This window comes from Apus apus, chromosome 22 (genome assembly GCF_020740795.1).
Source record: "Apus apus isolate bApuApu2 chromosome 22, bApuApu2.pri.cur, whole genome shotgun sequence".
NCBI classification, from domain to species: domain Eukaryota; kingdom Metazoa; phylum Chordata; class Aves; order Apodiformes; family Apodidae; genus Apus; species Apus apus.
Genome location: NC_067303.1, coordinates 4,856,564 through 4,884,181, shown reverse-complemented (window position 1 = coordinate 4,884,181; position 27,618 = coordinate 4,856,564). Strand labels below are relative to the sequence as shown.

Here is a 27,618-nt window from a genome sequence, read left to right as displayed (position 1 = left end):
AGTGAGTGGAATTGATGGGAAGGAGCTGAGCTCTGTTCTCTGGTAACTCCCAGGAGAGGTAAACAAGGAGGATTTACTGGCTTCTCGAGTGAGTTTGTCGTATCCTTGCTCTTCAGGAATCACTGTTGGCAATGTCTGGGGAAAAACAGCTGGTATCCAGTACCTGGGAGGACAAATATTCCAGGCATCCTCTGAAAATCTCCCTGTCTTAGTGTATCTAGGGGAAATGAATAAACCTTGCTACCTCTCTTCTTATCCTCATAGATTCACATATACAGTTGCTCTTTTCAGCAGCTGTTAGGTCTCCTTCTGTGTGTGTCTAGCCTTGAATCTGCATCTTTAGCAGCCCACAAGGGATTTTTTCTCTTCCCCAGAGACCAGAGAAGCCACGATATAGGCAAGAAATTGGAGATGTGCAGAGTTGGAGGCCCTGGAAGGATTCAAGTGGGTGGAGGGTCCCAATAGTGCCCAGAACCAACCTCCTGGGGAGAGTCAGGTCCAGGCTGGGGCAAAACAGTTCCTCAGCTCAGCAGGTTCCCACACAGCCTGGTCTCTCACAGGCTGGTTTTGGCCTGTACTTATGTGAGCAAGTGCTTTCCTCCAGTGGGAACTGGGAAGGTTTAACTCTGCTAGGGCTGAGGCACTGAAATCATGAAAATCCACAGGTTGAGTCGTTTCTAGAAATGCCCTTGTAGGGAAGGACTGGTGTGTGGCACCTGTGTCTGGGAACTGAACTAGGATATCTGCTGGCTAATCTCGAGGTATCATAATAGAAGGGTGTCCATCAGTTTGCCTTTGACCCTCAAGGATGTGGGAATTTTTTTCTGAGCTGACATGACCTTGACTCAAAATACCCAGAGAGCAGTGAAAAGAAAGCTCTAGGAGCTCAGAACGTGGGTTCTCCAAACCTCTTGCTTATCTCAAGAGTATTTTGAAGAGACCTAACTTCACTGGGGCTCTTTACAAGCACACAAACACCAAAGACAGAGAGAGACCACGTCCCCAGGTTGGTTTCTTTTTGTCAGACATGGAGCTTTCTCCTTTATTTCTGCAGTATGTGTTGCACAGGTGAGGGGCCTCATTTACATCAGCGCAGCCGTGTCCTGTCTGAGGAGGTGGAATTCCTCTTGCTTTGCTGCTCAAGACAAACATGATAAAACCAGTTCATGCACAATACACCTGGAAGCTGCACTGCAAGTTCCCGGGAGGGCAAAGGTGCAAGGGGGGGGCTGGAGCTGAGCCCCCTCCCACACTTCTCTGGAGGGATAAAGGGCTGGGAGGGGAGGAAATGGGGAGCAGCTCCTGTTGTGTGTGCAAGGTGTGAGGGAGGCCCTTGAAGCAAGGAGAGGAACGGGAGCAAAGAGGCTGGGGGGCCTGCAGAGGTGGGGGGACACAGAGTCAGCTGGAGGAAGGGGGACACTTGGTTCTGGAGGAGGGGGACATTCAGTTCTGGAGGAAGGGGGACACTTGGTTCTGGAGGAGGGGGACATTCAGTTCTGGAGGAAGGGGGACACTTGGTTCTGGAGGAAGGGGACATTCAGTTCTGGAGCAATGGGACACTGTGTTCTTTGGCTGGTGAGTTCTGTGCAGAGCCCAGCTGACCCCACAGCAGGTCTTCTTTAGGGCAGGAAGGAATGGGGGGCTCGTAATATCTTAGTTTTGGGGGAGGAGAAGGAACTGTGGCTACATTTTTGGAGACTAGGAAGGAGGTGGTGAAAGCTTTTACTAGAAGATAAGGGACCCAAGTGATTTCTGACACCTGCTCAGGAGTGAAACAAACAAGGAGATTTGGAGGGCACTTATTTTATCCTTTCACACACGTACTCAAACCCTTCAGTGTATTTCCTAGCAACTCTACCCCAGTTTCTCTTTCTTCACATCCTTCCTTCCCATGCTATCCTGTTCCTTTCTGGTCATTTAAGGAAAAAATAATAATAAAAAAAAAGCCATTTCAAGTATTCTGGAGCAACCAACTTTCAGCCTCAGAAGTTTTGTCTGAGGTGTTGGATGAAAAAGCAGCGAGTATCTTTGCAGGGGGATTAGCAAGAAAGTAATTTTCAGGGAGCAAGAGGTGTGACCTCTCTCAGCAAAGTGTTGGAAGCATTTGCAGGGAGGAAAGGTGGGGAGAAGCTGTTTCAATAACTGCTGGACCAGAGCAAACCATGAAAAGTAGCTGTTGGGTCTTGGTTGTCTGTTCTGCAGCTGCTTCTCACTGTTGGGGAGCTCTGATTCTACTGTTGGCCATCTGCTCCTACTGACTGGCCTGGGAAGGATTTTGCAAAGTATGGACCCAACCTCTCAGCATTGTCCAAAGGGAAGGAAAATAATCTCAGTGAGATCATGGAAAGCTTAACCAGCCCTGGCTGGTTTGCAGGTGGAGGGCTGATGTGATTCACCCACCCAGGGGACAAATAAAAATATGATCCCAAGGGAAAATGTTATGAAACTAATTCTCATGGCAGGAAAAAAAAAAAAACACCCTGAACTGCAATATATAAATCAATTTTGGTTTGGGGGAATTAAAAAAGCACAACAGAATACAAAAAAAGCACCCAACACCTATGGCATCTAATCAATCTTGTATTAGTAGGATGGATTTTCTTTTGATTTCTTAATTTGAAAAGGTGCTGGAGGGGTACTTTAATGGGATAGAAAGCCTCTCTGCCCTCCACCAGGAGCTGGCCTAGGGCTGCAGGAGCTCTGAATGGCTTCTCTTGGCTGGCTTTTTGAAGGCCAGCAGGAGCAGAGCTGAGCTGATGAAGGGTGCCAGCAGTGGCATGGGCTGGGGGGAGTCTGAAGGGACCAAGGAAGGTGGCAGTGCTGGAGTTGATCCCAGTGGGAGCTCTGTGTGCCCAGAGGCAAGGCCAGGTGACAGGGTAGAGAGGCATGGGAAGAGCTTTAGCCTGTCACTGCTCCCACTGGCTGGGGTGTCCCCATTCCAGGAAGACCTTTGGGTCTCCCCAGGTTGGGACCTTCACCAGGACTTAACAGTTATCGTCATATAAACACACTGAGGACAAGGGGACAAGTGGTAGAGCAGAGTCAGGGGGTGCTACCCAAGCATGCATGCTTCCCAGGAGAAGCAGAGCAGCTCGCTCTGCAGAGGCAAAGGGACAGAGAGGGGCTGAGGAGGTGACAGCAGAGGGTGGGGTTACGTTGTTAAGGCCTGCAGAGCTTTCAAGGTGATTAGGTGATTTGGAAAAAGTCCTTGTTTCCTCTAGGAAAGGCTATTCCCTTCTGCACCTTCCCTCTCCCTGGCAGAGATTAGAGCAGTGAGGTTAATATAGTAGCAGGTACATCCATGAAAATCCGCAGCTGAGTCTTCACTCCAAGTGCTGCAGCTCTTCCCTACATCTTCAGGAATCAAGGTGCCTCGTTGGAAGTGGCTCCATTGCCTTTGTTGACGTAAAAGGGGCGGTAATGGGACTGCAATGGAGAATTTGGGGCATGTGAGTTTGACCTACCTTCCTTTCCTGACCACCTACTCTTCACCCTGCTAGGCAGCCCAACCATGCACATCTCAACATGCTCCTCTCTTAACACCTTCAGTCTCTGCTCTTGCAGAGCAGCTCCACTTCATGTCACTGATCAGATGCAAACGCTGCTGCCTTTTGATCCACACTTCGGTTTTGCATGGACTTCATTCTTGTGCCAAATGAGTCTGTGCATCATCTAAGATCTCAGACTATGACTCACAGTGTGATGAGAGGCTTCTGGGAGAAGAGGAATGTCACCTTTATTTTTATGCTTTTGTCAGTGTCTTTTAATTGCTCTCTAACCTGAGAACTCCTGGGAGTTTTCACACTTGAAGCCACGCACAGTTATGTGAGGGAGCAACTAAGTCTCCTGGTGTTTCTTTGTGCTCTCTGCCCGGCAAACCAAAACTCTGGTGCATGGAAATTCTCCCTCAGTGGTGTTTTGTTCATTTGTGCCTCCACAAATGAACAACGTTTGTGTAAACCCCAGCATAAGTGGAGAGACAGGGGCAGAGCCTGAAGGAATTGCCATTTCCCTGCCTGTTTGCTGCTGTCCATAATTGTAGCTCTTCTCATCAGGATCCACCCCTGGAATTTCATCTTTCTCTGCACCATTACAAATCAGCAGCACGTGGCAAACTCGTCTCCTGCAGCTCAAGGGTTGGCTTGGGATGACTGCAAAAGGCAGAAGCCAATTCTTGACTGTGAGAGCTGGTTGCACTGCTCAGGGCCAGACCTTTAGGCTGGGTAAGAATGTGCTTGCATAAACAAAGCAGTGACCACCAGGAACAGCTGTGGGTTTGTAACATCTTGACCTGGCTGGGGTTTGATTTCCCTGCCCAGATCTGGAAGGTGCTGGTCCATTTTTGTGTGGCACACAGCAGGAGGCTGGAAGCAAGGGCAAGGCAAACCCATCGTGCCTGCTCAGTGTCAGCTCCCAAAACCTCCTGCTCAATGTTCCCTTTTGTTGATGTTCTTTCCATTTTATGGCTCTAATTTCCAATATAATTAAGAGCTGGAAGAGGGGGGGGGCTTCATTTATGAAGAACTCCCTGTGGTTTAAAAAGCCATTCCTGCTTAAACAGTATAGTTCTTTGTGGAAAATCATATGTACAGTGTTTTTAGAATGTGTATTACTTAAATACACGTTTAAGACTATTTTAAAAGGTAGATTATTGGCCCAATAGCCCATAAAAGCTCCCGCAGAGCTGCTGCAGTCCAGAGCATGTATTTCTATTTTGGGACTCTTTAAATGCTTATATTTATCAACTCAATTGTTAGGTTCAGAGCTATCTGGTGAGGATAGGCTATAAAAATAAAATAGCCACTACAAGTGTATGTGTGAGAGAGAAAGGGAGGCTGGAAAAGCCTGGTGACTTCAGGTGGGGGAAGTTACCCAGGATTTCTCTGTGGGGATTAAGGAAAGCACTGTGTTCATGGAGCACTGCCTGTCCTGCAGAGGGGTGTTTAATGCTAAAAAGCTCCTATTGGTATCCACCAGTGCTGACAGAGTCTTCCCTTTTCTGACCAGGCATCCCCAGTATAATACCACCTGTAGGGAGGACAGGTTGGTGTCTAAAATCACTGGGAAGAGTCTCCATCTGAGCACACAAAAACAGGTTGCCCAGGGAAGCTGTGGCTGCCCCATCCCTGGCAGTGTTGAAGGGCAGGTTGGATGGGGCTTGGAGCAGCCTGGGCTGGTAGGAGGTGTCCCTGCCCATGCAGGGGGGTGGATCTAAATGATCTTTCAGGTCCCTTCCAACCCAAACCATTCCATGATTCTACCATCTTTTAGAAAGGCAGTGATCAAACACAAGACAGAAGATATTACAAAACTTTGCTGTTCCTAGGAGGTTTTGCTGCAGCACATTCAGAGGCTCAAAGCTGGATTTTCTGAGTGATACAGGCTACCAAGGTGGCATTCAGCTCCTGGTGGGGCCTTGAAACTTGAGCAGAGACATATATCTGCAGTCCTTCTAGCTGTTGTGTCTCTGTTTTCTTCCTTCAGTGTGGGAATGCCCTTGATTCTTGACCCTCTTGCTTCTTACAAGCCTTATTTTCAGGGAAGAGTAAATAAACTTTCACAAATGTGTAATCAGAATTCAAAAAAAAAGATGTCATCTTTTTCAAAGACTTGACCATCTTCATTCAGGTCATGTACAACCTTAGAGCAGCACAGTGTGAATGGATGTCTAGAAAAATAGATGAACTTGGTGTTTCTGTGATTGTGCATCAGCTGTTTGTTAACCTTGTGTATTTAAGGTTACAAGCCCTAAAATATCACTGTCCTCTGTCCCTTGCAATACACTTGGGCAGGATGAGGGACTTACAGATGTTCTAGTGGTTTATGACTGTAGTCTCACCCTTCATCTTTGAATCTGGCCACTATGGGACGTAATTAACAAGATACTTTTCTACAGTTGTTTTTGCTGGCATTTACACAATCTGCTTCTTAGCCATGTCACAGACTGCTAGAAGTGTCTGATACCCCTTTGGGGAGGAAAAAGTCCTACAGATAGCACGTGTGCTGGAGTATTTCTACAGCTTCTAGAAGCTGGGATCAAATTTTAGACGGGGGCAACAGCTTTCCAAAATGACATTTTGAAGTACTGATCCCTCCTGCAGCCCAGAGCTGTGCTGTGTTAACTCTGTGTCTGTGGATGCAGTTAACCACAGAGAAAATAATAAGAAGCTGGTGGCTTGAAGCTTTTGCTTTCCCATCTCCAAAAGCCCCAAGCCCTTGTCACTGAAGTCTCAGGTATCCCTAGAACAGGTAGTGCCCTTGCTGAAGCTGTGCACATGCTTTCACACCAAGGGTATGTTTCTTACCAAAACAGACTGCTTAGAGGATTTCCATGTCTGTGGCGTCACCTTTGTAGACTGATGTCTCACTATTGAAGGATAAGCTGTGACAACATAAAACAGCCTGTTATAGACCAGTCCCTGCCACCATCCCCATCTCCCCTTGCAGCCTCAGGATGAGTAGCAGGACTGGAAGTGCCACGTAATTAGTATTGCACTACTTCACATTGCAATGCAGCCATCTCTGGGGTGGGACACAGCAGCCATCAGACAGATGCCTAGTCCACCACCCAATCAGTTAGGAAAAGGGAGTAAAGAAGGGCTGGCTAATTAAAATGTCTGAGGAATGCAGAGAGGTGGAATGCAATCAGTCCAATTAAACTTTAAGGCCAGGTCCCGAACTAAACATTCTGACTCTTGCAAAGAACCCTACGGGCTGTTTAATTAGTGCAAAGAGCCCAGGGCTGGGTTTCCATGTCAGAAATTAATGACAGCACTGCTGGCAGTGTGATAAGCCCTAACCTCCCTTCTACCACACCAGCTCAGTTCTGATTCAACAATAACACTCCCAGCTCACAACCCCTTTCAGTGCCACCAGGCAGTCCTCACCATCTCCCATTCACAAATTAATTAGACCTGGCTCTGCTTGGCAGGTGCTGATGCTCTTGGATTCCACCTCTGGTGCCCTTGAGCTAGTGGGTAGTGAGAAGAGGATTATGAGACAGTGAATGGGGGGATTCTGGGTCAGAAGGAGGAGGACAGGCAGCTAGGGCATACGTATTTTTTAAGGTTGTGCTCAGTGGCTATTATTCTTTCAGGGCAATAACCATTTTAAAATGCTGCTGAAGCTAGAGGGGTTGAATGGCCATGAACATAATTTTCTACCATAATTTTCCATCTTTCCCTGCTCCCTACACCTCTAAAATGATCCCAAATTCTCACGTCTACCTGTTAGAAACAAAATTTAAAGCCCCTTCAACTATTCACTAGGTAGAACTTCTTAATAAACTCCAGTTGTCCTTGTTCAGCAAAGTTCCTCATGGAAACGTGTGTGTGTGTGTGCAGGAAAGAATGTCAGGGTAGGAGACATGGGCCCAGGTGTAGCACTGCTCCAGGCCTTCTCTGGAGGAATAAGAGGAGGATTAAATGTCTTATCACCTAAAAAAGGGGCAGAAGGAAGGGGAAAAACTCAATGCCTAGTACCGGTCTTGGTGAAGAGGCTCCCATCAGACTGTTTGCTGAAGTCACCAGGAGGAGTCTGTCCCACCGAGGAGAACTGAAAAGGCAGCTTAGTACCATTGCCCACTGGAAGACAGAAGAGGTGGTGTTATTCCGTGGTGCTGCAGGCTCCAGTGGGGAAGCATTTCAAAACACACTCTGTAAAACTGCCTTCAACCAGCCTTGGGGTGGGGGGGGGAAATGGGAATCAATAGACGTGTCCCTTTTCTCTTAGAAAAGGCAGGTGGGGGGGGGGTCGGTTGAGGGGTCCCAGTGTACACAGGGTGTGAGGGAGAAGTGATCCCAGTGCTCCAGGCAGGCAAGGAAGAGCCTTTCCCTTGAGAGGCCCAGAGTGCAGCTGTGACTGAAGAGCAGCAGCTTCTCACAAGTAAACTGCATCTCCAGAGACTGCAGTAACGAGGCAAAAAGCTTTATACCTGCCACAGCTCCCTTGCCTCCGAGCAGTTGAGGCTTCTTTAGTGCAAGCCCATCGAAATTAAAGCAAGGCTTCCCTTCCTGGCCTCCTTGGGGTCAGGCCCTGGCTGCCAGGATGGATCTGAGAGCAGAGATGATGAGAGGGAGACAGTCCTGCCTGTGGCATGGAAAGCAGGAATGACTCGGGTGTGGTGGCTGTGAGTCAGGAGGGCTCCCCCAGGTTAAGGTGGCCCTGGGTGTTTGTGGGCTGCCCCTGAATGAAAGGCAGGACCCTCTGAGCATGTACAAAGCAGAGGAAGAAAATACAGGCAAGAAAAAGGAAAGGTGAGGATCTGGGAAGAAAAGGCATGATTTGCTGCTGCTGATTCTAGCTCAGAGCACCCCGTTGTGCTGGAGGCTGTGCAGACAGTGAACATCAGGCAGGCTCCCTCTTTGAGAACCTGTGAGCTGAGCAAAAAAAAGGTGTTTGTGTGATGGAGAAGAGCAGCCTTGGGATTCCGAGACTGGCTGAAGGTATTTGGGGTCCGCTCCTGGTTCTGCCACAACTTCCAGATTGCTCTGCATGATGGGGACTGCAGCTGGTTGGTAAGGTGGGGTTTTTACAAATTGGCACCTACAGTTTCTATCTTCTTTCACTGTCTGAACAGTGAGGATCAGGGATGCCTTTCCTTCCTATGTACACAGCACCTGGAGGCCACCTTGGGTGGATGCAGGCAGTGCTGATGACCCAGCTAAGAGCTGGTTCTGTGAGACAGTGATTGGCAGGTGACAGGACAGCCAAGATGGGAAGCAGAACAGGTTGGTTAGCCAGCTAGAAAGCTGTGGCACGGGGGGTTAGATCCTTTCAAACTGAAGTCAGAATTACCCGTACCAAGTGTTTCCTCAGTCGCTTGGAAGGAGGAAAATTCCCATGATCGTGGGTTGAAATTGGCTGTAAAACAAGAGCATCCAGTTCAGCAGTTGGCTCCTGATGAGCTGGCTCCAAGGCCTGTGCCTGGCATTGCTCTCTGGTGCAGTCCCCACCAATTTGGAAGCAGCCCCAAACCAGAAATCTGGGTCCAGGGAACAGAGGAGAGCCTGGTCTTTATTCTCTGGGTTCTAGGGAATGGTGAAGACTCCTCCTTTAGAGAACAAAGCACTTTTTACTGCCACAGAACTGTCTTGAGCTGCCTTAAATTGCCAGCTCGGCTTTGCCTGCTCAACATGACTGTTCTGCACAGAGACCTGCAGGCAGAGGGTTGGGTTTAGAGCTCCAGAGGCAGGAGCAGAGGAGCATTTCCTGCTCAAGCACACCTTGTCTCAGCAGCTGTGACAGGCACGTCCTGCAGGGTTTCACTAGGACACCATGCTGGGATGCAGGCTAGTGCTGTTTTACCCCTTTTGCGAGACATTGGCTTCCCAAAAGAGTGGGAAAGAGACGAATACTTGGAGCTGTTATGCTGCCATCCTGTGGACTGCTTTAGGGTTCCTACTTCAGCAGTTCTCTCTCCCTCTCTATGTGCTGAGTCCCTTCTACTTCCCAAAGGCACAAGATGATCTTCCCAACCTCCTCCTGGCTTTGGCCAGACAGTTTGCAACATCAGGAGAAGAAAGCTCAGTGGAAGAGGATAGAAAGGAGTGTCGAGCAGTTGAACAGATTGCTCCTCTACCTTTCAGGCAGTGTTGGAGACTGGTATCTCCCCAGTATCAGCAGCTCTGCTCAGGAGAACATGTGTGGATGCCTGACAGCACAGGGCCAGTGGAGCCCTGGAGCAGCTGGGGCAGGACAGCAGCTCCAACCATCCAACCAGGCAGTAAGTGGAGACAGGTTCTGTGCAGAACAAACCCCCCACTGGCAGAATGCCCCTCTGCAGCCTCTGCTGAGGAGCTTGACCCCCCCTAACTCGGGGGGCCTGCAGGAAACAATCCTGCTAAAGGCTTGCTGAAGCTGAACTGGGAATGTCCCAGCAGAATGTTCTGCCCCTGGTCACTGCTCCAAATGGCACCTCCACGGTGCCAGGCAGGGCTGCCAGGGTGGGGGTTGATAACAAAGGAGAAACAGTGGAAACCCAGACATCTGGGATCTGGGTTGTCCTCATGAAACCAGGCAACGTGGCACTTTAAATATTCCTTCTGGGCTGTGCCCCTGCTGGCACATCCCTCACCCTGCCCATCATCTGGCTTTGCAGGGCAACAGCTGGAAACACCTGGCAGAGCCAGGCAGGGCCTCCCTCTCTAAGGACCAGGGGGAATTTGGCAGCTTCTTTTGTGCTGCCCTTTCTGCTCTGTTGTCCCTACAGGCGTTGCCCTCCTTTCAGGCTTTTAGCACCCTCTACTTTTCACCCTGGAGCTCCTGACACTAATTTTAGAAATAGACAACTGCCCTTTGACAACTGAGGGTGTTCAAAACACTCACTCCAAATATGCATGTAACAATGTTCTATGTTTCTATAACAACTGAGACACAAGCAAATCACCAGGGCTCTTGTTGTCAATGTCAGAGCTCAGAAAGAAACCTCAGACTTCTGCTTTTCCAGGACAGGTTCCTCACTCTTTCTGTCCTTTTCCTGTAGGGAAGAAGTGTGTTTTCTGGTGAAAGTCAAATCCTAATGCAAAGCAAGCCCAGTGTAGCTTTCCCACTTGATCACACAGTGTGGTAAGCTTCCAGTGGAGAAAACCACTTAGCTCAACCCAGTAACTCATGTTAAAACTCCCCTGTATTCACTAACTACACTCTTGAAAGAGTTCAGTCACTCCAGCTGTCCTCCATGGAGTTGAGAACCTTCTTCTGGCTTGTTTGAGACGAAAAGACAAACATTTCCCAAAGCTTTGTAGGCTGGAAGAGAAGACCCAGCATAAGCAAATGTAGAGGGACAGATCTTGTCCAGGGGACAGCAGGAAATATGAGGGAAAGAAAATTCTGGGACAAACCACTGGTGAAGTTCTTTCCCTGTGCTGTGTTTGGAGGAAAACTGACCCCCATTAGGGTGCCATACCTTTGGGAGACAGGAACATGGAAAATCTCTTCAAGTTGTCAGGCTGGTTCCACTCGTAGTTGTTCATCATGTACCTGTGGTCACCTGGAGGAGCAGAGCAGGGTGTGAGCTGGAGGAGGCAGTTTAGTGGCCATGAAGGGGACAGGAGGAGGAAAAAGGGGACAATACTGGGATTTCATCCTCAAGTGCTGCAGGAGAGATGGTTCTGCTCTTTGAAAACAATTTCCTCCATTTTTGTGGGGATGAAACATGAAGAGGCAATTCTTCCCTTGAGGGTGGTGAGAGCCTGGCCCAGGTTGCCCAGGGAAGCTGTGGCTGCCCCATCCCTGGCAGTGTTGAAGGGCAGGTTGGATGGGGCTTGGAGCAACCTGGGCTGGTGGGAGGTGTCCCTGCCCATGCAGGGGGTTGGATCTAGATGATCTTAAAGGTCCCTTCCAACCCAAACCTTTCTCTGGTACAACATCACTCTCTGGCTGGGATGTAAAACATTGCTGTAGCTGCCCAGAGGTTCACTCTGGGATAAAAGAGAAGGTCCCCCTGGAGGTGTCGCACAGCTGAAGCATTTGGCCATTCAGTAGATCCACTATCTCCTGAAAAGCCATAGGGAGACTCAAAGGTTGAGGCATTTTCCTACCAAAATACTCCTGTGTGGCTCAAAATGTATCCCACTTCAAAAGCAGTGGTTTGGGTTTGGCTTCTTTTGTGCACAGAGCTGGCTTCCAACCAGCAGATCTTGAACTGCAGGTATTACAAAGCTCCACAAAGTCCATGTGGGGAGGGCTCAGTGTGTTGGGTCCATTTTTATGGAGAGATGCTAAACCTGAGTTGCAAACAGCTCTTGGGCAAGGGTGTTTGGTTCAGGCTGTGGGTAAATGGGATGGCACCTGCCCTCTTGCCAGCTATTATGCAGCCTGGTTTTGGTTTTCCAACACTGATCCATAGGAAATGATGCTCTATTAATACAGTTGCTCATAAAAATCCTTTCTTTCAAAGCCTCAAGTGTTCTAGAAACCTGCTGTTCTCTGCAAATTTGGTTCCCATGTTGAAATAATTCCATTCTAGGAACCATTCCCCATACCAAGGGAAAGTCATGTTTGAACAACCTTATAACCTTCTATGAGGAAGTAACTAGGTGGGTAGATGATGGTAGGGAGGTAGATGTGGTTTATCTTGATTTCAGTCAAGCATTTGACACTGTCTCCCACAGCATCCTCGCAGCTAAACTGAGGAAGTGTGGCCTTGATGATCAGGTAGTGAGGTGGGTCATGAACTGGTTGAAAGGAAGAAGTCAGAGAGTTGTGGTCAATGGGACAGAATCTAGTTGGAGATCTGTGACCAGTGGAGTCCCTCACGGGTCAGTACTGGGACAGGTGCTGTTCAATATTTTCATCAAGGACCTGGAGGAGGGAACAGAGTGTGCCCTCAGCAAGTTTGCTGATGACACCAGACTGGGAGGAGTGGCTGACACACCAGAAGGCTGTGCTGCCATTCAGGGAGACCTGGACAGGCTGGAGAGTTGGGTGGGGAGAAACTTGATGAAATTCATCAAGGGCAAGTGTAGAGTCTTGCATCTGGTGAAGAACAACCCCATGGACCAGGACAGGTTGGGGGCTGAGCTGCTGGAGAGCAGGGTAGGAGAGAGGGACCTGGGGGTCCTGGTGGGCAGGAGGATGACCGTGACCAGCAATGTGCCCTGGTGGCCAAGAAGGCCAATGGCATCCTGGGGTGGGTTAGAAAGAGGGTGGTTAGTAGGTCAAGGGAGGTTCTCCTCCCCTTCTGCCTTGTTGAGGCCACATCTGGAATATTGTGTCCAGTTCTGGGCCCCTCAGTTCCAGAAGGACAGGGAACTGCTTGAGAGAGTCCAGGGCAGAGCTACCAAGATGATGAAGGGAGTGGAACATCTCCCTGATGAGGAAAGGCTGAGGGAGCTGGGTCTCTTTAGTTTGGAGAAGAGGAGACTGAGGGGCGACCTCATCCATGTTTACAAATACATAAAGGGCAATTCTTTGACTCTTGAGTCACTGCAGAGACTTTTAATGTTATTCCTCCAGTTTATTTCTGTGTTATTTAAACTCCCTGGATGCTCTATGATTATTTGCCACCTTGCCACACTACTAAGTAGGTACCTGTTATGACAACTAAAAGAAAGTGGATTCCCTTTGGAGTCTGCTATTAAGCAGGTTTCATTCCATTAACACAATATTTCTTCCTGGGAAGTTTTTTAGCCTAGAAGATCAAGCTGGTTGCAAATGAATTTGTTGCAATGACTCAGGGGGAGTCCGAGTTAATTAAAGCCATTAAGTAATTGTGGAGTTATTTCCTTGAAGTCACTAGATGCAGAGTGGTGTCCTCTTTCAAGTGTAACTGTGGTTTGAAAAACGGAGAGCACTGAGGTTTCTGCAACTCACCTTAAATGGCATTTCCCAACGGAGTGGGTAGCACTGCTGTTCTCATCAAGCAGACTCCAAGCTGTGCCCATTAAATCCCTGGTCAAGTTTCTGAAAGTGCCCAGGTTTCTGGCACTACTTAATTGCTGCCCTGCTCAGAAATGGTTTGTCACTTGAATCCCACGGGTTTCAAGTACCAGGGAGGGCTTCTGGCATCAGCACCACGGAGGGGACCCTAATTACAAGTGATCCAGTGATCAAGAAGTAGTCAGTCTTTATCCAGAGCTACTAGAACTGAACCTTTGCATATTCTTGTTGGGTTTTACAAATGGCCAAGCCAAACATATTTGCTTCAGGATTGGAAAAAACCCTAACAAACAGCTGAGCAGATGGAAGGTAACTTCCAGAGTCATGGTCACTTGAATGCAAAGTGCTTTTATGCTGCTTTTAGAAGGACCAGGGTTTGATGGGGTCTTTTTTTTGCCTGTTTTTTCCCCCTCTTCCTTTATCATATCAGCTTGTAATGTGGGTCTGGCTCTTGTGGGAGGAACTTGGAGTGATTTGCGTGGCTCTTGCCCAGGAAAAAAAGGTGACTTATTAATATGGGAGGAATGTCTATTGAGTGCTCTGAATTTGAGTGAAATATCAGTGAACTTCCAGATGTACAGCAGAGTTCCTCAGCTGCTTGTGTTGCCTGAACTGGACTTGAGATTATTCCAGCAGGGTGCAATTTATCCTCATGTTACCTATCCAGCTTCTTGACCCTGATTGTGCTGGTGTCTGAGGTTCCCCAGTTATTAATAGATTATATCCTTAGAGCAGCTTGGTGAGATAAGGATTCATTCCAGTCTCTGTTACTCCTAGTGCAAGAGGTCATCCCATGGGATGAAGTAACTTGCCCAAGGTTACAAAGGCAGTTTGTGGGAGAGCTGGGAAGTGAACCTCAGTTGTGGAGCCCCATTCTAGTGCCCTGTCCTAATCCTGTGTGTGAGCTTGATGCAAGACAAGTCCTTTCTGCAGAAGTAATTGGAAAACACAGAAAGTGGGTTCTAAAACTTAGAAGCTGCTTTGCAGTGCTGTGGCTCTGGCCATCACCTCCCCTTCCACATAAGAAAGATCACCCATCCTTAAACATCCCTGAAGTTGGGGGAACTCACATGTCCCTTGAACACCCAGACTCAGGGCAGATGGGCTACAAACCTCCTCCTGGTGGAACATGCAGAGAAGCAGGATCTGAGAGAGTTATGCTGGTTCAAGTCATAGCTTAATCTGAACTCCAAACTGGAGATGTTTTTGCTTGGCAAACGTGTCACTGACTGTTCAGTGACAGGTGCTTGCAGGGTGTTCCATGTCCCAGCCAGTGGCTGAAATGGGCTGTTGTGAAGTGGAATGTCACACCAGAGCAACAAGTGTGCTAACTGAGCTGTACAAACAGGTGATGACAGCATTTCAAAATTGCCATCCTAGGGTGGCTGCCTCCACATTTCTGCCCCTGCCTTCTCATTTACCTCCTGAGCCACTGACTTGCCTTATTAGACCTGTGCAGCCTTCCACGTAGAAAATGCCATGCTAAGCTTGCAGAGGCTTGTTGGAGCCTGGCACAAGCAGAGTGGCCCTGCTGACCTCCTGCAGGAGGGGAGGGTCACTGTTCTCCACCCCCAGGAGAAGTGTTGCTTTGACGTCCCACATGGGACGCGGCTGAACTGATTCACAGAATCATAGAATGGTTTGTGTTGGAAGGGACCTTAAAGACCATCTAGATCCAGCCCCCCTGCATGGGCAGGGATACCTCCCAGTGGATCAAGTTGCTCAGAGCCCCATCCAACCTGCCCTTGAACACTGTCAAGCCATAACGTGGAAACACCCAGAGAAGCTGGGCTGCTTTGGACCCCTGGGTCCTCTGTACATGAGATACTTTAAATCCCTGGCAGTTCAGCTGCCCCCACGTAGCTCTGGTAAGATAGGAGCTTCAGTTACAGGTAGTGTTTCTCCCACTTTGCTAAGGTCCTTTCTTACTTTCTCCTCTGTGACAGCACACCCGTCACACGCCATCTCCTCTGACTCTGGCTTTGCCCAGGGGAGGGAAGAGGGAGACCCCAGGTACTCTACCATTCTCCATGTGGTTCCTCTCTATGAAGTTGCGTCCCAAATCAGCCTTGCAGATCTTCTCCACGTGCCTCATGCAGACGTTTAGGAGGTCATCTCTGAGGAGTCCCATGGATGGGCTCATGCTCTCCCCTTCAAGCAGCACACTGTACGTTGGCAGAGATGGAGGGGGGACGTAATTCCTCATCAAAGCCCCAAACTCCTGTCAGGAAGAAAGGAGGAGAGGTTACTGAGGAGCTTGAGACAGGGCCTAGATCCTAGGGAACTGGCTAATGTCAGGCTCCAAATAGTGTGAAGTGGAGAACAGTGAAGATAGAGGGGGCAGAGAAATGTTCTGCCCATGAGCTGTAGCCAATAAAATGGGTGTTGGCAAAGCCTAAGGTCACCTACCAGAGCAGAGACAGCTTCAAACATCAGGGTTGGTTCTTGCCATACATGTGCATTGAACTGGAGAAGATTAACCCCATCAACGTGGGATTTGTCTTTGGGACAAATCCTGTTCTCATGGAAAAAAAAAAAAAAAAGGAAGGAAAGGAGAATGAGATCTCAGTTACCTGCAGGAAGAGCACGGAATCACTGATCTGGTGGATCTGCTCCCTGTTCTCCTTGTCCTCCCGCAGAAGCTTTGCCCTCTCTTCCAGCTCATCCACAATTTCTTTCACATTCTCTGATGCAATCTTTTCCCTCTGGTCCAGTGCAGCCTTCACTTCATCCCTCTGCCTCTCCAGGTCACGGATCAGCTCTTTGAAATGCTGGTCCACGGTGGCCTTCTCATTGGTGGTGTAGTTCTGGGGAGGGGAGGGGCAAGGAGAGGAGGCAGCAGGAAAGATGCAGGAGAAACCAAACATTAAACTTTTCCATGGGATACAGAGGGGGATAATTCCAGGCATTCCCAGCATTTATACTGGGACTATGGAGACTCTAGGGATACAAGTCTTGGCACTAGAAAAGTTGTGCCAAGAGAAGGAATACTTGTTCCTGCAATCATGGGGGGTGTGTGCAGTCTACAGGCTGTCTTCCTGGATTATAAGAGCACATCTTTTCCTTCAACTCAGGAACTGCACTCTGAGGTGATATTTAAAAATGCTGTTTAACCTTCTAAATCATGGTTCTGGCTCCTCAAGAATATAAGGGCCAAATTCCCACCATTTCAAAGGCTGAAAGGTGCTGAAACACTATTTGCAAACCTGACCTGTAGGTCCTTCTGAAATACTCCTCAGAAGGGCTGTGGATCTAACTATATTAAGAGTTGAAATTTCTAGGTCAGATTTCCAATCATCATCATCATAATAGTAATAGTAATAATAGTCATAATGAAGCAGACAAAAAGCAGAGCAGGCAAGCCAATGTGTATGTACCACATGAAAGGGAGAAGAATGGCTTTGGCTATTAATATTATGCAAATGTCCTGGGGTGTCTCCAAATAGTGTTTTCACTGCCCTGTTCAGTTAGGGTATAAATGAAAAATAACATCACATCATTACTATGTTCCAACCCTCTGTGTGGTGAAAGCATTTGAAAGGAGCCCCATGTCAGTAAGGAAACAAGCTGTTTCATTATAAACAAAGTGGATTTTTGGTTACCTGCATCTGTTTCTTTTTGCCTTATCCCTGTTTGGGCAGCTCGGAGCCCTTCTGGAGTGGATTTTTGTGTGTGGTCTAGCAAGAAATAAAAAAAGCAGCACACCTTTGTTTTCCAACTCAGCCTGCCTACTGGGAACTGAGGAATCAGAAGGATCCAAAGCAGGGAGGTGGCTTGGATGGTTTGGTAACAAGGCTGTGCTGCCTTTTGGTGATCTCCTGCAAGGGATGTTGCAAGAGGACTCCAGGAGGAGTTGTTGTTTCCAAGATTTGGCATGGGTGAGTTTTGAAGAGTGACGGGATAGGCACTGGGTAAGGAATGGAGTGAGTAAGAGCTGGATGTGTCTGAGGAACTGAGGAAAAGAGAGGGAAGAGAAAGGAAAGTGACAAGTACAATATAAAAGAAGATCCCATACGCACCTTGATACGGTCCCTCTCCTTCTGCCACTTATCCATTTCATCTTCTACCTCAATGATCTTCAGCTGCAGTTGCTCTTTCTGCAGTGAAAGCTCAGCCTGTAAGAAGAGGGGAATCTCATGAACTGGGGCTGAGGGTGGCCTACTTCAAAGGGGCACACTGGTGCATTTGGCCCTGAACAGTACTAGCTGGGAGGTACAGGTTCCTGGCATGGCTTGAAATGGGGATCATGTGCTGACACTGGGCAAGAGCCCAGAACTTCTGGCTTGGGTCAAGAGATTCAGCTCACTCAGCAAAGACGGCAGCAGAAGCACCCACTTACCAGCCTGCCATCATGGGGCTGCTTTTAATCACATTAGAGTCATTAGCTGGAGGGGGAAGAGGCCTGTTTCAAAATTCAGCTGTGTATGCAGTGAAGGGCCCATCCCAGGGTGTGTCTCTGCAGCAAGAACAGTTTTCATATAATTAAGGAATGACGCTGGACGAGTGTTGCAACAAGAGGACGGTGCCTCCGGCAGGAATTCTGTTTAGACAGGATTGTGGATTAATTTGCTCTGAATTGAGAGCTTTCATGTTATGATGAAGCTGGGGAATGCTTGGAAAAAATAAAAAAAAACCACCAAGGGGAGGAGGGAGGAGGTGTAGTCAACCATGCTTGACTTAGATCAGCAACTTCACTGGGATTCATTTGCATTTCGTTTTGCGCTGGCTTCCCAGAGAAGCTCAGACCAGACAATTGCATGGAAGGTGGTTCCCAGCCCTGGAGCCTGGGGAGGGCTGGGCAGGGGTGCACTGGTGTCACATGCTGGTCGGTGGCCTGCCCTGTCCCTGCAGCAGCCCAGGACCTGGCTGGTTCGTAATGCCCTGCGCCGTTAACTCTAGGCAACCCCTCCCTCCATCCTTCATATTCACCACGTCCCTGCCCAACAGATCATGACAAAGCCTTTGTTTACTCATGTCAAGATCTTTCTGTGTTTCATGTGCATACAGGTTGGTCACAACACAATTATAACTACAGGCAATCTGGACACTCGTGCCCAGAGCTGTTTAGGAACTACGCAGTTGGCAGAAATCACCTGCACTCCACAGCCCAGCTGTGTCATGTTAGAGGAGTTCTGAGAACCTGCTGCTCGTGTGGGATCCTTTGGCAGATGGTGGTGTTACCCCAGAGCACTCAGGTTGAGGCCAAGAGTTAGAGGTAGGGAAGATGAGGGATGGGTAAATCCATTCCCACAGTGAGGTCTCCCTGCTGTTCAAACACAAGGTGCAGTTCCCACTGTTTTGCCACCCGTCCAAGAACATAACAGGATGTGACAACCTGGGTCTTCTCCTGTTATCCTAGTTGCCCTTGGGGTGGGGGTTGAGAAACTTTCAATTCTCTGTTCCAGGAGCAGAAAATCAGCATCACAGGATGAAGAGCAGGCAACAAATGTTCAGGCAGCTCAGACCAAGGAAATCGGGGCTCTTGTCTTGGTGCCAGTCACTGTAGTGACTGAGCATCCTCTTGAGCCTGGTTCAAACACACCTGCCTCTGAGACCCATTGGTTCTAGCTGTTCCAATTTAGAAAATCTCTGTCTGTAGAGGGAAAACTAGTTGATAGCTGTTTTATTGCCTCATAAAACAGAAGGGGGAACAGAAAAGGCAAACGCACCTACAGGTATCTCAGTGCCAGAAGAGCTGCAGCCTCACAATGTCATAGTCCTTGTTGAGAGTTAGGAGAGCCCTGGACCTCTAAATATTATTCATATACCCTGACAGCCTTCAGAAGTCAACTGCACGTAGTCATGAGCTCATCCTACAGGGGTTCAGAGCAGACATGGAAGGTGTTTGTGGTACAGGATCATCAGGAACCGTGTGGGTATCAAAATGAGGAAATTAGCTCTACTACTGATTAAGAGAGCACAAGCCTGAGCTGGATCCCATATTTTTCACATGTTCATGGCAGTGGCTTGGAGGAATATATCCCTTTTGTCCTTTCTCATGTGCACTGTGAGGTGTCCTCTGCATCAAGACACAAAGGTGTGCAACCATCTTTGCATAGCAAGGAGATGAAAGGAATTTGGATCCAGATATCCATCCCACTGCAGTAACCACTCTGAGAAATTACACTGCCATGCAAGTTGTTCCTTGGAGCCACAGAGCTACAGATGGCAGGAATTGTTAGCAAAGTGAAAAGCACATCTCCTGAGCAATGGGAGGTCTGGTTTCCCTCTTCATCTCTAAGTATCACTACATTCTTATGACAGGAATGTGAGTGGAATCATACAGAGAGGGATTGGAGGGATTTTTTTGGGAAGAACAGACCTTTCACAGCCATTAGACACTCTCAAACACCAGGGACTGGAAAAGAAAGGTAGCATGAAAAAAATTCAGGTGATTGCTGGTTGGTCGTGGCAATATTATAATTTTTTTAGTACTTTTTAATCAAGATGGGTCACAAAGCAATTTTGCAAACTATAACTTGCTCTCAAGTGATAGCTAACTCTTAGCAGCTTGTTGCAGTTATACCTTCACCCAGAAAGGTAGTTTGGGTGCCTCTGGGATGGGATGTAACAACTGTTTAAGAGCAGACCCACACTACTATTTAGAGTGAGAATCATGATTTGCAAATGGAAATTACAGAGATGGTTCCAATAGCCTGAATGCAAATGTCCCCCCACAGTCATCAGGTTGGCTTGGGTTAGAACACCCAGACCCAGGGCAGGAGGAAACCCTGGTGCAGAGACCAGCAAAGGCAAGGGAGGTGAAGGGAAGTTTCATTGCATTATAGTATAAACACCAAAACTAGTCTTACCATAGAAAAAAATGTTTAAAAGAGGTCCAGGAAGACTATGGAATAGTACAAGAACTGGTGACGGGCACACAAAGGTGGAGGCTCTCTGGAGTTGGACCACAATATAGGAGGTTCAGCAGAGATGATTTCATGATGTTTTTGAGGCCTGGGGCTGGCTGGGAGATGCTTTAGCTGTCCAGATGTAGCCTGTGCTACATTCACAGCAGGATGGTCACAGGTACTAGGGACAGTCAACTTCTCAGCTTCATTCCCTATGAAGAAATTTCTCTCCTAGCTTTCTCAGATTTTCCAGAGTCAACAAACCCTGTTCCCTTTATGTGATGGACCTCCCAGAACAAATCTGTGGGGATCAGAAGGTTTTAGTGAAAGTTAACACAGCAGCTCCACACATTGTGGAGGGAGTCCCTCCAGTGCAAAAATAACAGGAAGAGTGAAGATGATCCAGGAAATACAGGTTTAAACTATTCAGTTTAAAGTTGAAACTATTCAGTTTAATAGTTTAAACTATTCAGTTTGACTATAGCTGGTTGAGAAATGCTGGCACTGAGTGTCTTGGAGCTAAGAGAAGATCTAAAGTCTAACTTAATTAGGACAGTCAAGAGGCACAAGTGAAAGTTCAGAGTGTACACCTAAACATCCACAAGTGAACCCAGCCCTTCTGCTGTGAAGGACCTAGAGATGGGAGATTATGAGTCTTGCATCATGATGCAACTCATTTTTGCAAGGCAGCAATACAAGCATCATCATGTCTTAATGCTCTGGGAACCCAGTCCTTGAATCGGGGAACACCCCTGTGTCACCAGCCTGGAAGAGCTGTGCTAATTACCTGAGAGCAACAGCCAAATGCAATAATGAAGCTAGAGAAGAAGTGTTTCAAGTTGTTGTCCCAGTGCAGGGCCTGTCTTGGAAATGAGAGGGCTGAGAACTCAGCAAATTGTTTGAGACATTCTTTCTGCTGGTTTTGCCATGATGTTTTTCTAGCTAAGCTTGTTAAGCAGAGGTGGGTGTCAGTGGGCTACAATCTCTGGAGACTCTGCCAGCAGCATCCTGCAGAAATGCCACTTGTCACTGCATGAGCTGAGGCTGGATAATGCTCTCTGCTTTTTGCACAGTTTGAAGAGAATCCTTCACTGGGAGGCTGGTGAGAGCCTGGCCCAGGCTGCCCAGGGAAGCTGTGGCTGCCCCATCCCTGGCAGTGTTGAAGGGCAGGTTGGATGGGGCTTGGAGCAGCCTGGGCTGCTGGGAGGTGTCCCTGCCCATGCAGGGGGTTGGATCTAGATGATCTTTCAGGTCCCTTCCAACCCAAACCATTCCATGATTCTATGATAATTCCTTACCTGCAAAGCGGGGGATTTTCCTTGGGTTCTGCCCCCCCTGCAGAGACATTAATGCACAATGCAGGCAAACAAACAAACCTAGTTTAAATCACAATCTGCAGCAGGTCAGCTTCCACAGCCTTCCAGCTAGGAAGAATGTCCTGCAGGGAACTGCAGCCTCTCTGTGGAAAGAGCAGCTATTTTAAGCTGGTGTCCACAGAGCAACCACAACTAGTGTAGATAAGGTCTCAGAGCCACATTGTGCCCAAACCAAGCACCAGTGGGAAAGGCCAGAAATCCTTCTATTGACACACTGATACACTCTTGTTTGCTCTGTATTCAGCCAGGGAAAGCAATACAGAGAGGACACGGATGGAAATCCCTCTGGATCCATCTCTGTGGACTGTTGACTTCAAAGCCCAGTTCAGCTGCTGTGAAGTCTCCCCTTTTAAAAGTTGCTTTGTTGAAATGAGGAACACCCAGCTCCCATTTCTGCACAGCAGCTCTCTGCTGCCTCTTTAAACCTGCTGCACGATGTGAACTTTTCTTTAAAGGGAAAGAATTAAAGAAAAAAAAATAAATTAAAGTGCCTTTCACCAGAACTGACCTGACATGCTGAGTACTAAGGCTGGGGCTGGATAGTTATGCCAGGTTATTTACAGCTCTGTGACTGGCAGGCATGTGTGAGGCTGTCTCATTTTAAGAATAGGCCTGTAAAACAGGTTTTGGATGAAGGATCCCCTTCCAAAATTAAGGATTCTGTCTGAAAGAGGGGCTGTAGTTCTAAGGAATCAGGCTGGCAGGAGGGCTGTGCTGGTGTGTGCTGTGGGTGGTTATTGCCCAGCCTCACAGGCTTGTCCTTGGTTGTTTCTTGTACTGATTTTGGTGGGGTTGTTACTTTTCCTTTAAATCTGTAGCAGGAAACTAATGCAGAGTTGATCTGGGGAAGACATTAAGGGTTCGCTGGGTAAAATATGCAAATAGCACTGGATGGAAACTCAGAAAAGATGGTAACTTGTCTCTGTCTGAAGCCCTGTTCCTTTCCCTCTTGTCTGCTCAGCTCTCACCCCAGCTGAGAGCAGCACACTCACCCCATGCTCCTGAGAAGTGTTAGATGCTGCTGTGTTCTCCCTCTGTCCCCCAGACTGGGACATACCAGGCTTTCCACTGCTTGCCTACATGCTCTAACTAGTAGGTGTCTGTACACTGGCTTCTTTGCATTCCTCTGCTCTCAAGCTGATCTGCCTCTGTCTGCATTGTGGAGCAAGCAGAATTACCTAATTCTACAGAAAGATTTGAAGCTCTCCCTTTGTTTCCCAGCACTGAAGTTCAGCACCTCTCTGTCCTGCAGGCCTGTAGCAAAGGTGAATTCATTAAAGAGGCTGTAACCTGCATTAATTCTGCAATACAAAAGGAATAGGAGGGCTAGACCAATCATATTACACCTTATTATGTAACAGTTGTGCCACTAAATTGGTGAGCATCTAGACTGATTGACAGGCTTAAGTGCATCACAGCATAGAAACTCCCCCAGGTCTGCTGGAATCCTCTCCAGGTTTGCAGTCCCAGTATAGCCAGGGACTGGGAAAACCTTGCAGATAAACCTTTCTTGACAACCAACACTGTGGGAAGGGGTCTGTCTGGATACAGCTGTATTCTGATCACCACTCTAGTGGCATGGTTGGCAAATTTGGAAACAGCAAAGCTACCCTGGAGCTGCTTGGATGCCAAGCTGTGAAAACAGAGCAGGGCTGGGGTTTTTTGCTTATCCTTTCCACCAGGGCCAGCAGCACCAGCCACACTTTGCCTCTCTTGGAATTTGTGGTCGTATTTCCAGCTCAGCTGATTTGCAAGACTTGAAAAGAATAGGTGGTGCACACAAGGGACTTAGAAAAGTTCATTCCTCTTTGTGGCTCTTGCTAAGGCTCCACCAATGGTGAATAAACCAGGGTTAGGAATAAACATTTGTAAGCAACAGCAGTCCTGTTAATTGTTTTTGTCTGAGTGAGTATTCATTCAAGTTACAACACGATCCAAACTTGCTGTCAGGAGAAAACTGCACATGTGGATGATTCATGTTGATAAACCCCTAAATCCTTCAGGCTTAGCAGCAGCAGAAACAGCACTAAGCAGGAACTAAAGCATGGAGCTGAGAAGAGTAATACAAGGACACTGAGAAGGAAATCAAACATCATTTAACTCATAGATAAAGTCTGCCTCTTTAAAAGCAAGGTGTTCTAGGTCTATCCAACCATAGGGAAAAGGTTGTGGACAGCTTTGGTTACTCAGGGAGCAAGGGTTTACCTCTTTGCAGTGGAAATGTCTGAGAGGAATTGGACAACCTGGCAGACACAGCTTGGTGAGAGTGAGGCATGTGCTGTGCTCAAAGCTGACATCAAGGACACAAGAACAGGTAATTATGGAACAAACAGCAGGCTAGCAAGCCCTGCAGGAATCTCTTTAAGTATGACTGACTGAGACATGGAAGAAACCCTGTCTGGTTTCAGCAAGGCTGGAAGTTGGAGACAACATTGCATCAAAAGACTGAAAATTTTTACCAGAAGACAAACTCCAGATAAGATGCTCTTTGAGCCTTATGAGATACATCTTCTTAACACCTTAGAAAGAGCTGAACTGTTCTTCCAAGTTAAGGATAACTCAAGAATTTCCAACACTTGTATTTGCCTGTTCCCCACATCAGAGCTCTGGTTTGGGCTGTGCCTAAGACTGGGATTTAGCAGCTCTTAGTGCCCTTTCAGCTTCTGCCACTGCTGTCTGTGTGACTCTAATTGTTTTTCCTTAATTACCATGCATGGTTCTCCTTTCTGTGATCCTTTCTGTCCTGTCTGCTTAGACCAGGAGGTCTCCAGGCCAGGACATGCTCCTGCTGTGGGGATGTGCAGCACTGAACATGCTGAGACCCTGATCTTTCCCAGAGCTGGTGGGGTAATGGCTCATCCACCCAGAAAACAAACAGCATGAGGCTTTAAGCAAACAAAGGTGGAAGACTTTTCATTAGAGCGAGCACTTTTCCACATACCAGCCTCATCTCCTTAGGTGTCCATCCTCTAAACCTATTGTAGCAACTCTTCAGAGGAAATAATAGTGGTTTGTGTTTGCACTGGGATTTTTTTTTTTCTTCATCTAAGCTTCGAAAGCCTCTTCCCACAGGTGTGGCTGGACACTATTGTATCCCTAGCAGAAAAGAAAACCCAAAACCCATCATCTCACTCTAAGCAGCTGAGATGGCAGTTTCCAGTAGTAACCTGGCAGCCACTGGTAACTTGAGCAGCCAATGATCTGACTACCTGGATGCTGGAGGTCCTGAGCGAGAGCAATGCCCCACCTTTCTGGCTCTGGGTAGCACTGTGCAAACACTGTCAAAACTTGAGACCTTTTTTTGAAAGCTTAGCATGTGGGGCTCTGATTCACCTCCTGCTGAAAGTCCCTGGCGCAACCGAGGGTGAAAACCACAACCTTCCTCCCCCCCAAGTCCAGTCTGCTACACACCACCAGTGCTTATCCTGCTGTAACCAGCATTAGGAGAAGGACAACCCCCTTGCAGCAGAACCCAGGCAGTACCACATCTCCACTAAGCTCTTTTCCCTTCACCACCCCTGCATCCCAGAATTACACTGCCCATAATTCAGGAGAGACTGTAAGGCTGGAGAGCACCAGCTGTGGTGTTGCTGTTGAGGTCCACTGGAAAGTCTGGGAACATGCAATAAAAAGAGCATTACCTCTTTTCCTGCTTTCTCGATCTCCACTGTCACTGTGCTGTGGTTCTTGTGCTCCTGGAACATGCAGAGGTAGCAGATGCACATCTGGTCTGTCTGACAGAACAGCTCCATGGTCTTTCCATGCACAGGGCATTTTCTTGCTTCAAAGTCCCTGATGGGGTCCAGGAGCTGGTGGTCCCGGAAAGCTGCTCCTTCCAGGTGGGGCTTGAGGTGCAGCTCACAGAAGGAAGCCTGACACACCAGGCAGGACTTGACAGCCTTTTGCTTGTTATCAATGCAGGAGTCACACAGAACATCCTCAAGCTTCACCCTGGGCCGTGACCCAGCTGCTCTGTCAGGCTTATTGAAGGTGGATCTTCTCAGATCCCCCGTCTCCACCAGAGGGAGGGAAGTTTTCTTCAGGTCCCCCATCTGCCCCCCTGAGAACAATGACTTCCTCCCTTCCCCTTCACTCGGCAGGAAGCTCTTTTTGGAATCCAAGGAGAAGAGGGACTTCCTGAGATCACCTTTCTCTGCAAAGGAGAGGGGTGGTCTCCTCATGTCTCCTATCTGTCCACTGCCATACTGCATCTTCTTTGAATCTGCCGAATCCATGCTGAAGTAGGATCTCTTCTCATCGGACGACTCCACAAACTGAATGATGGGCCTCTTCCAGTCACTCCCAGAGAAGAGGGAGCTCTTGATTTGCCCTGTTTCCAAAGCAGCACTACCAGTGCCCTTGTTAGGTTCCTTCTCACCACCACCTGGGCTTGTGGTCTTCTTCGCTTCTTCTTCCTTTTTTGGGGCAGATGGACTCTTCACATCCTCTGGCTTCCCAGTGGTACCATTTGTCCTTGCTGCACTCGCTGTTTCCATTGTCTGAAGAGGGCAAAGTGGCTTCACTGCTGGGTCTTTCCCTCCAGCTCCTGTCTCTCAACCCTCTCCAAAGCTGGTACGTCTGCCCTGTCGTTGTCTCAGCGAGGAATGACTCTGGAATGCAGCAAAGTTTCTGCCCAAGTGACGCACCTGGAGCTCCTGCGAGGAGGAGGAGAACGCCTGGATCCTGCTGGGTGGACGCAGGGAGCAAGAAAGAACCAGACGTTAGGAGGGATCAGAAGCTACAGCTGTGCAGTTAATTATACAAGGCAGTCCACACCCAGGAACATTCTTGTCTAACCAGGTTTGGGAGGAAGGGCTGTTTATATCCAGAAAACTGTTGTGCTTTTTTGTTTTGTTTTGTTTTAAAAAAGAACCCCATTAAGATGTAGCAACCAGTTTGACTGCTTGTTTCAAAAATACTTGGGCTCATTGTTGCCAGGAGCTGAGGTTATACCTCCTCACAGGGTAGGAGAGACCATGAGATGTTGAAGATGGGTTTGTTAACTGGGTCATCCACATGCACAAAAATAATTAGGGTTGTAATTAAAATGAACGCCTGGAATACAACATTCTTCAGCTGGGTTCCCCTCAGGGCTTACTGGATTCAGGAGGACAGGGAGGGGAAACGGATGGATAATACTGGGTTTAAGAGGCTTGATTATCTTGATTTTGATTTTGATGTTGGGCTTGTGCAAGGTCCATCCACCTGGACCTGGAAATGGCCCAACCATACATCAGAACAACACAGCCGACCTGCAGGAAAAATTGGCTAGCCCTGGTTTTTCCACAGGCCATGCCATCTCCACGGGTGTCACCAGCAGGATAAAACCTCCATGGCCTGTATCCCTGCATGTTCTCACTGAAAAGGAGGGTTCAGGTGTCCCTTAGGTAGCCCTTCCCATAAATGTCCACTGAACCGAGAGACTTATTTGTAACATACCTGGAAGAGGAAATATTTTAACAGTGGTTTTACTGATGGCCAAAATATTTCTTGGAAGAAAAAAGAGCTTAAGGGTTTAAAAAATGGATCTGTTTCCACTAGCTGGGAAATCTTCCACTTGTTGGAGTCACAGAAGATTCCAGAAGAAAAAAACAAAAGGCACTGGTGAATCCCATCAACCTCTAAAGAAGGAGGTTGAACTTCTACTCATATCATAGCAATTTAACATAGATTATATTCTGAATTTCAGCAGGATTGCTCTGAGATTAATGTCCAGGGTGTAAAGGAATGATGCCTGAGATTTGTGCTTAATTTAATTTTCACAGAATGCAATGATGGTGTTGCTGGAAAATTTGATTTTCAGCCTGTAACAATTTCTCATTAGAAAACTCTCACAAAAGCCCTGTTGGAAGCAAGTAGGGGAAGAAAAATCCAGGTCTGCCTTTTGCAGCTCTTTTTTAGGTGTGGAGGAAAGAGGAGGTGCAGCCCAAACCAGGAGCAGCATAAAGTTTTGATCTGATATGAGAATGAGAGAGCCAGGAAGTGTCTGTCTGACAGTTTCTAAGGGCTTT

At 47.9% G+C, this 27,618-nt stretch overlaps 1 protein-coding gene and 1 long non-coding RNA gene across 2 annotated transcripts in view; one reads left to right on the top strand and one right to left on the bottom strand.

The window, feature by feature from the left end:
* Positions 1-27,618, top strand: part of LOC127393526 (uncharacterized) — a 156,646-nt gene that overhangs the window by 107,184 nt on the left and 21,844 nt on the right. The window lies entirely within an intron of this gene.
* TRIM29 (tripartite motif containing 29) lies at positions 1,082-26,103 on the bottom strand. Its single transcript, XM_051638657.1, has 10 exons — positions 25,730-26,103; positions 25,249-25,654; positions 17,400-17,495; positions 15,954-16,187; positions 15,403-15,601; positions 14,917-14,919; positions 10,907-10,990; positions 8,772-8,862; positions 6,306-6,381; positions 1,082-3,426 (listed from the first exon to the last, which is right to left on the bottom strand). The coding sequence occupies exons 1-10, from the start codon at positions 26,101-26,103 to the stop codon at positions 3,364-3,366; spliced, it is 1,626 nt and encodes a 541-aa protein (XP_051494617.1). The 3' UTR covers positions 1,082-3,363.

Bases quoted from the DNA above. Each gene is read 5' to 3' on its own strand.
- TRIM29 (XM_051638657.1), bottom strand. From the start codon at position 26,103: ATGGAAACAGCGAGTGCAGCAAGGACAAATGGTACCACTGGGAAGCCA. The intron at 15,602-15,953 runs GTAACTGAGATC...TCTTCCTGACAG, and splicing joins ATTCCGTGCTCTTCCTGCAG to GAGTTTGGGGCTTTGATGAG. The intron at 8,863-10,906 runs GTATGGCACCCT...CTTGTTTTACAG, and splicing joins CATGTTCCTGTCTCCCAAAG to CCAATTTCAACCCACGATCA.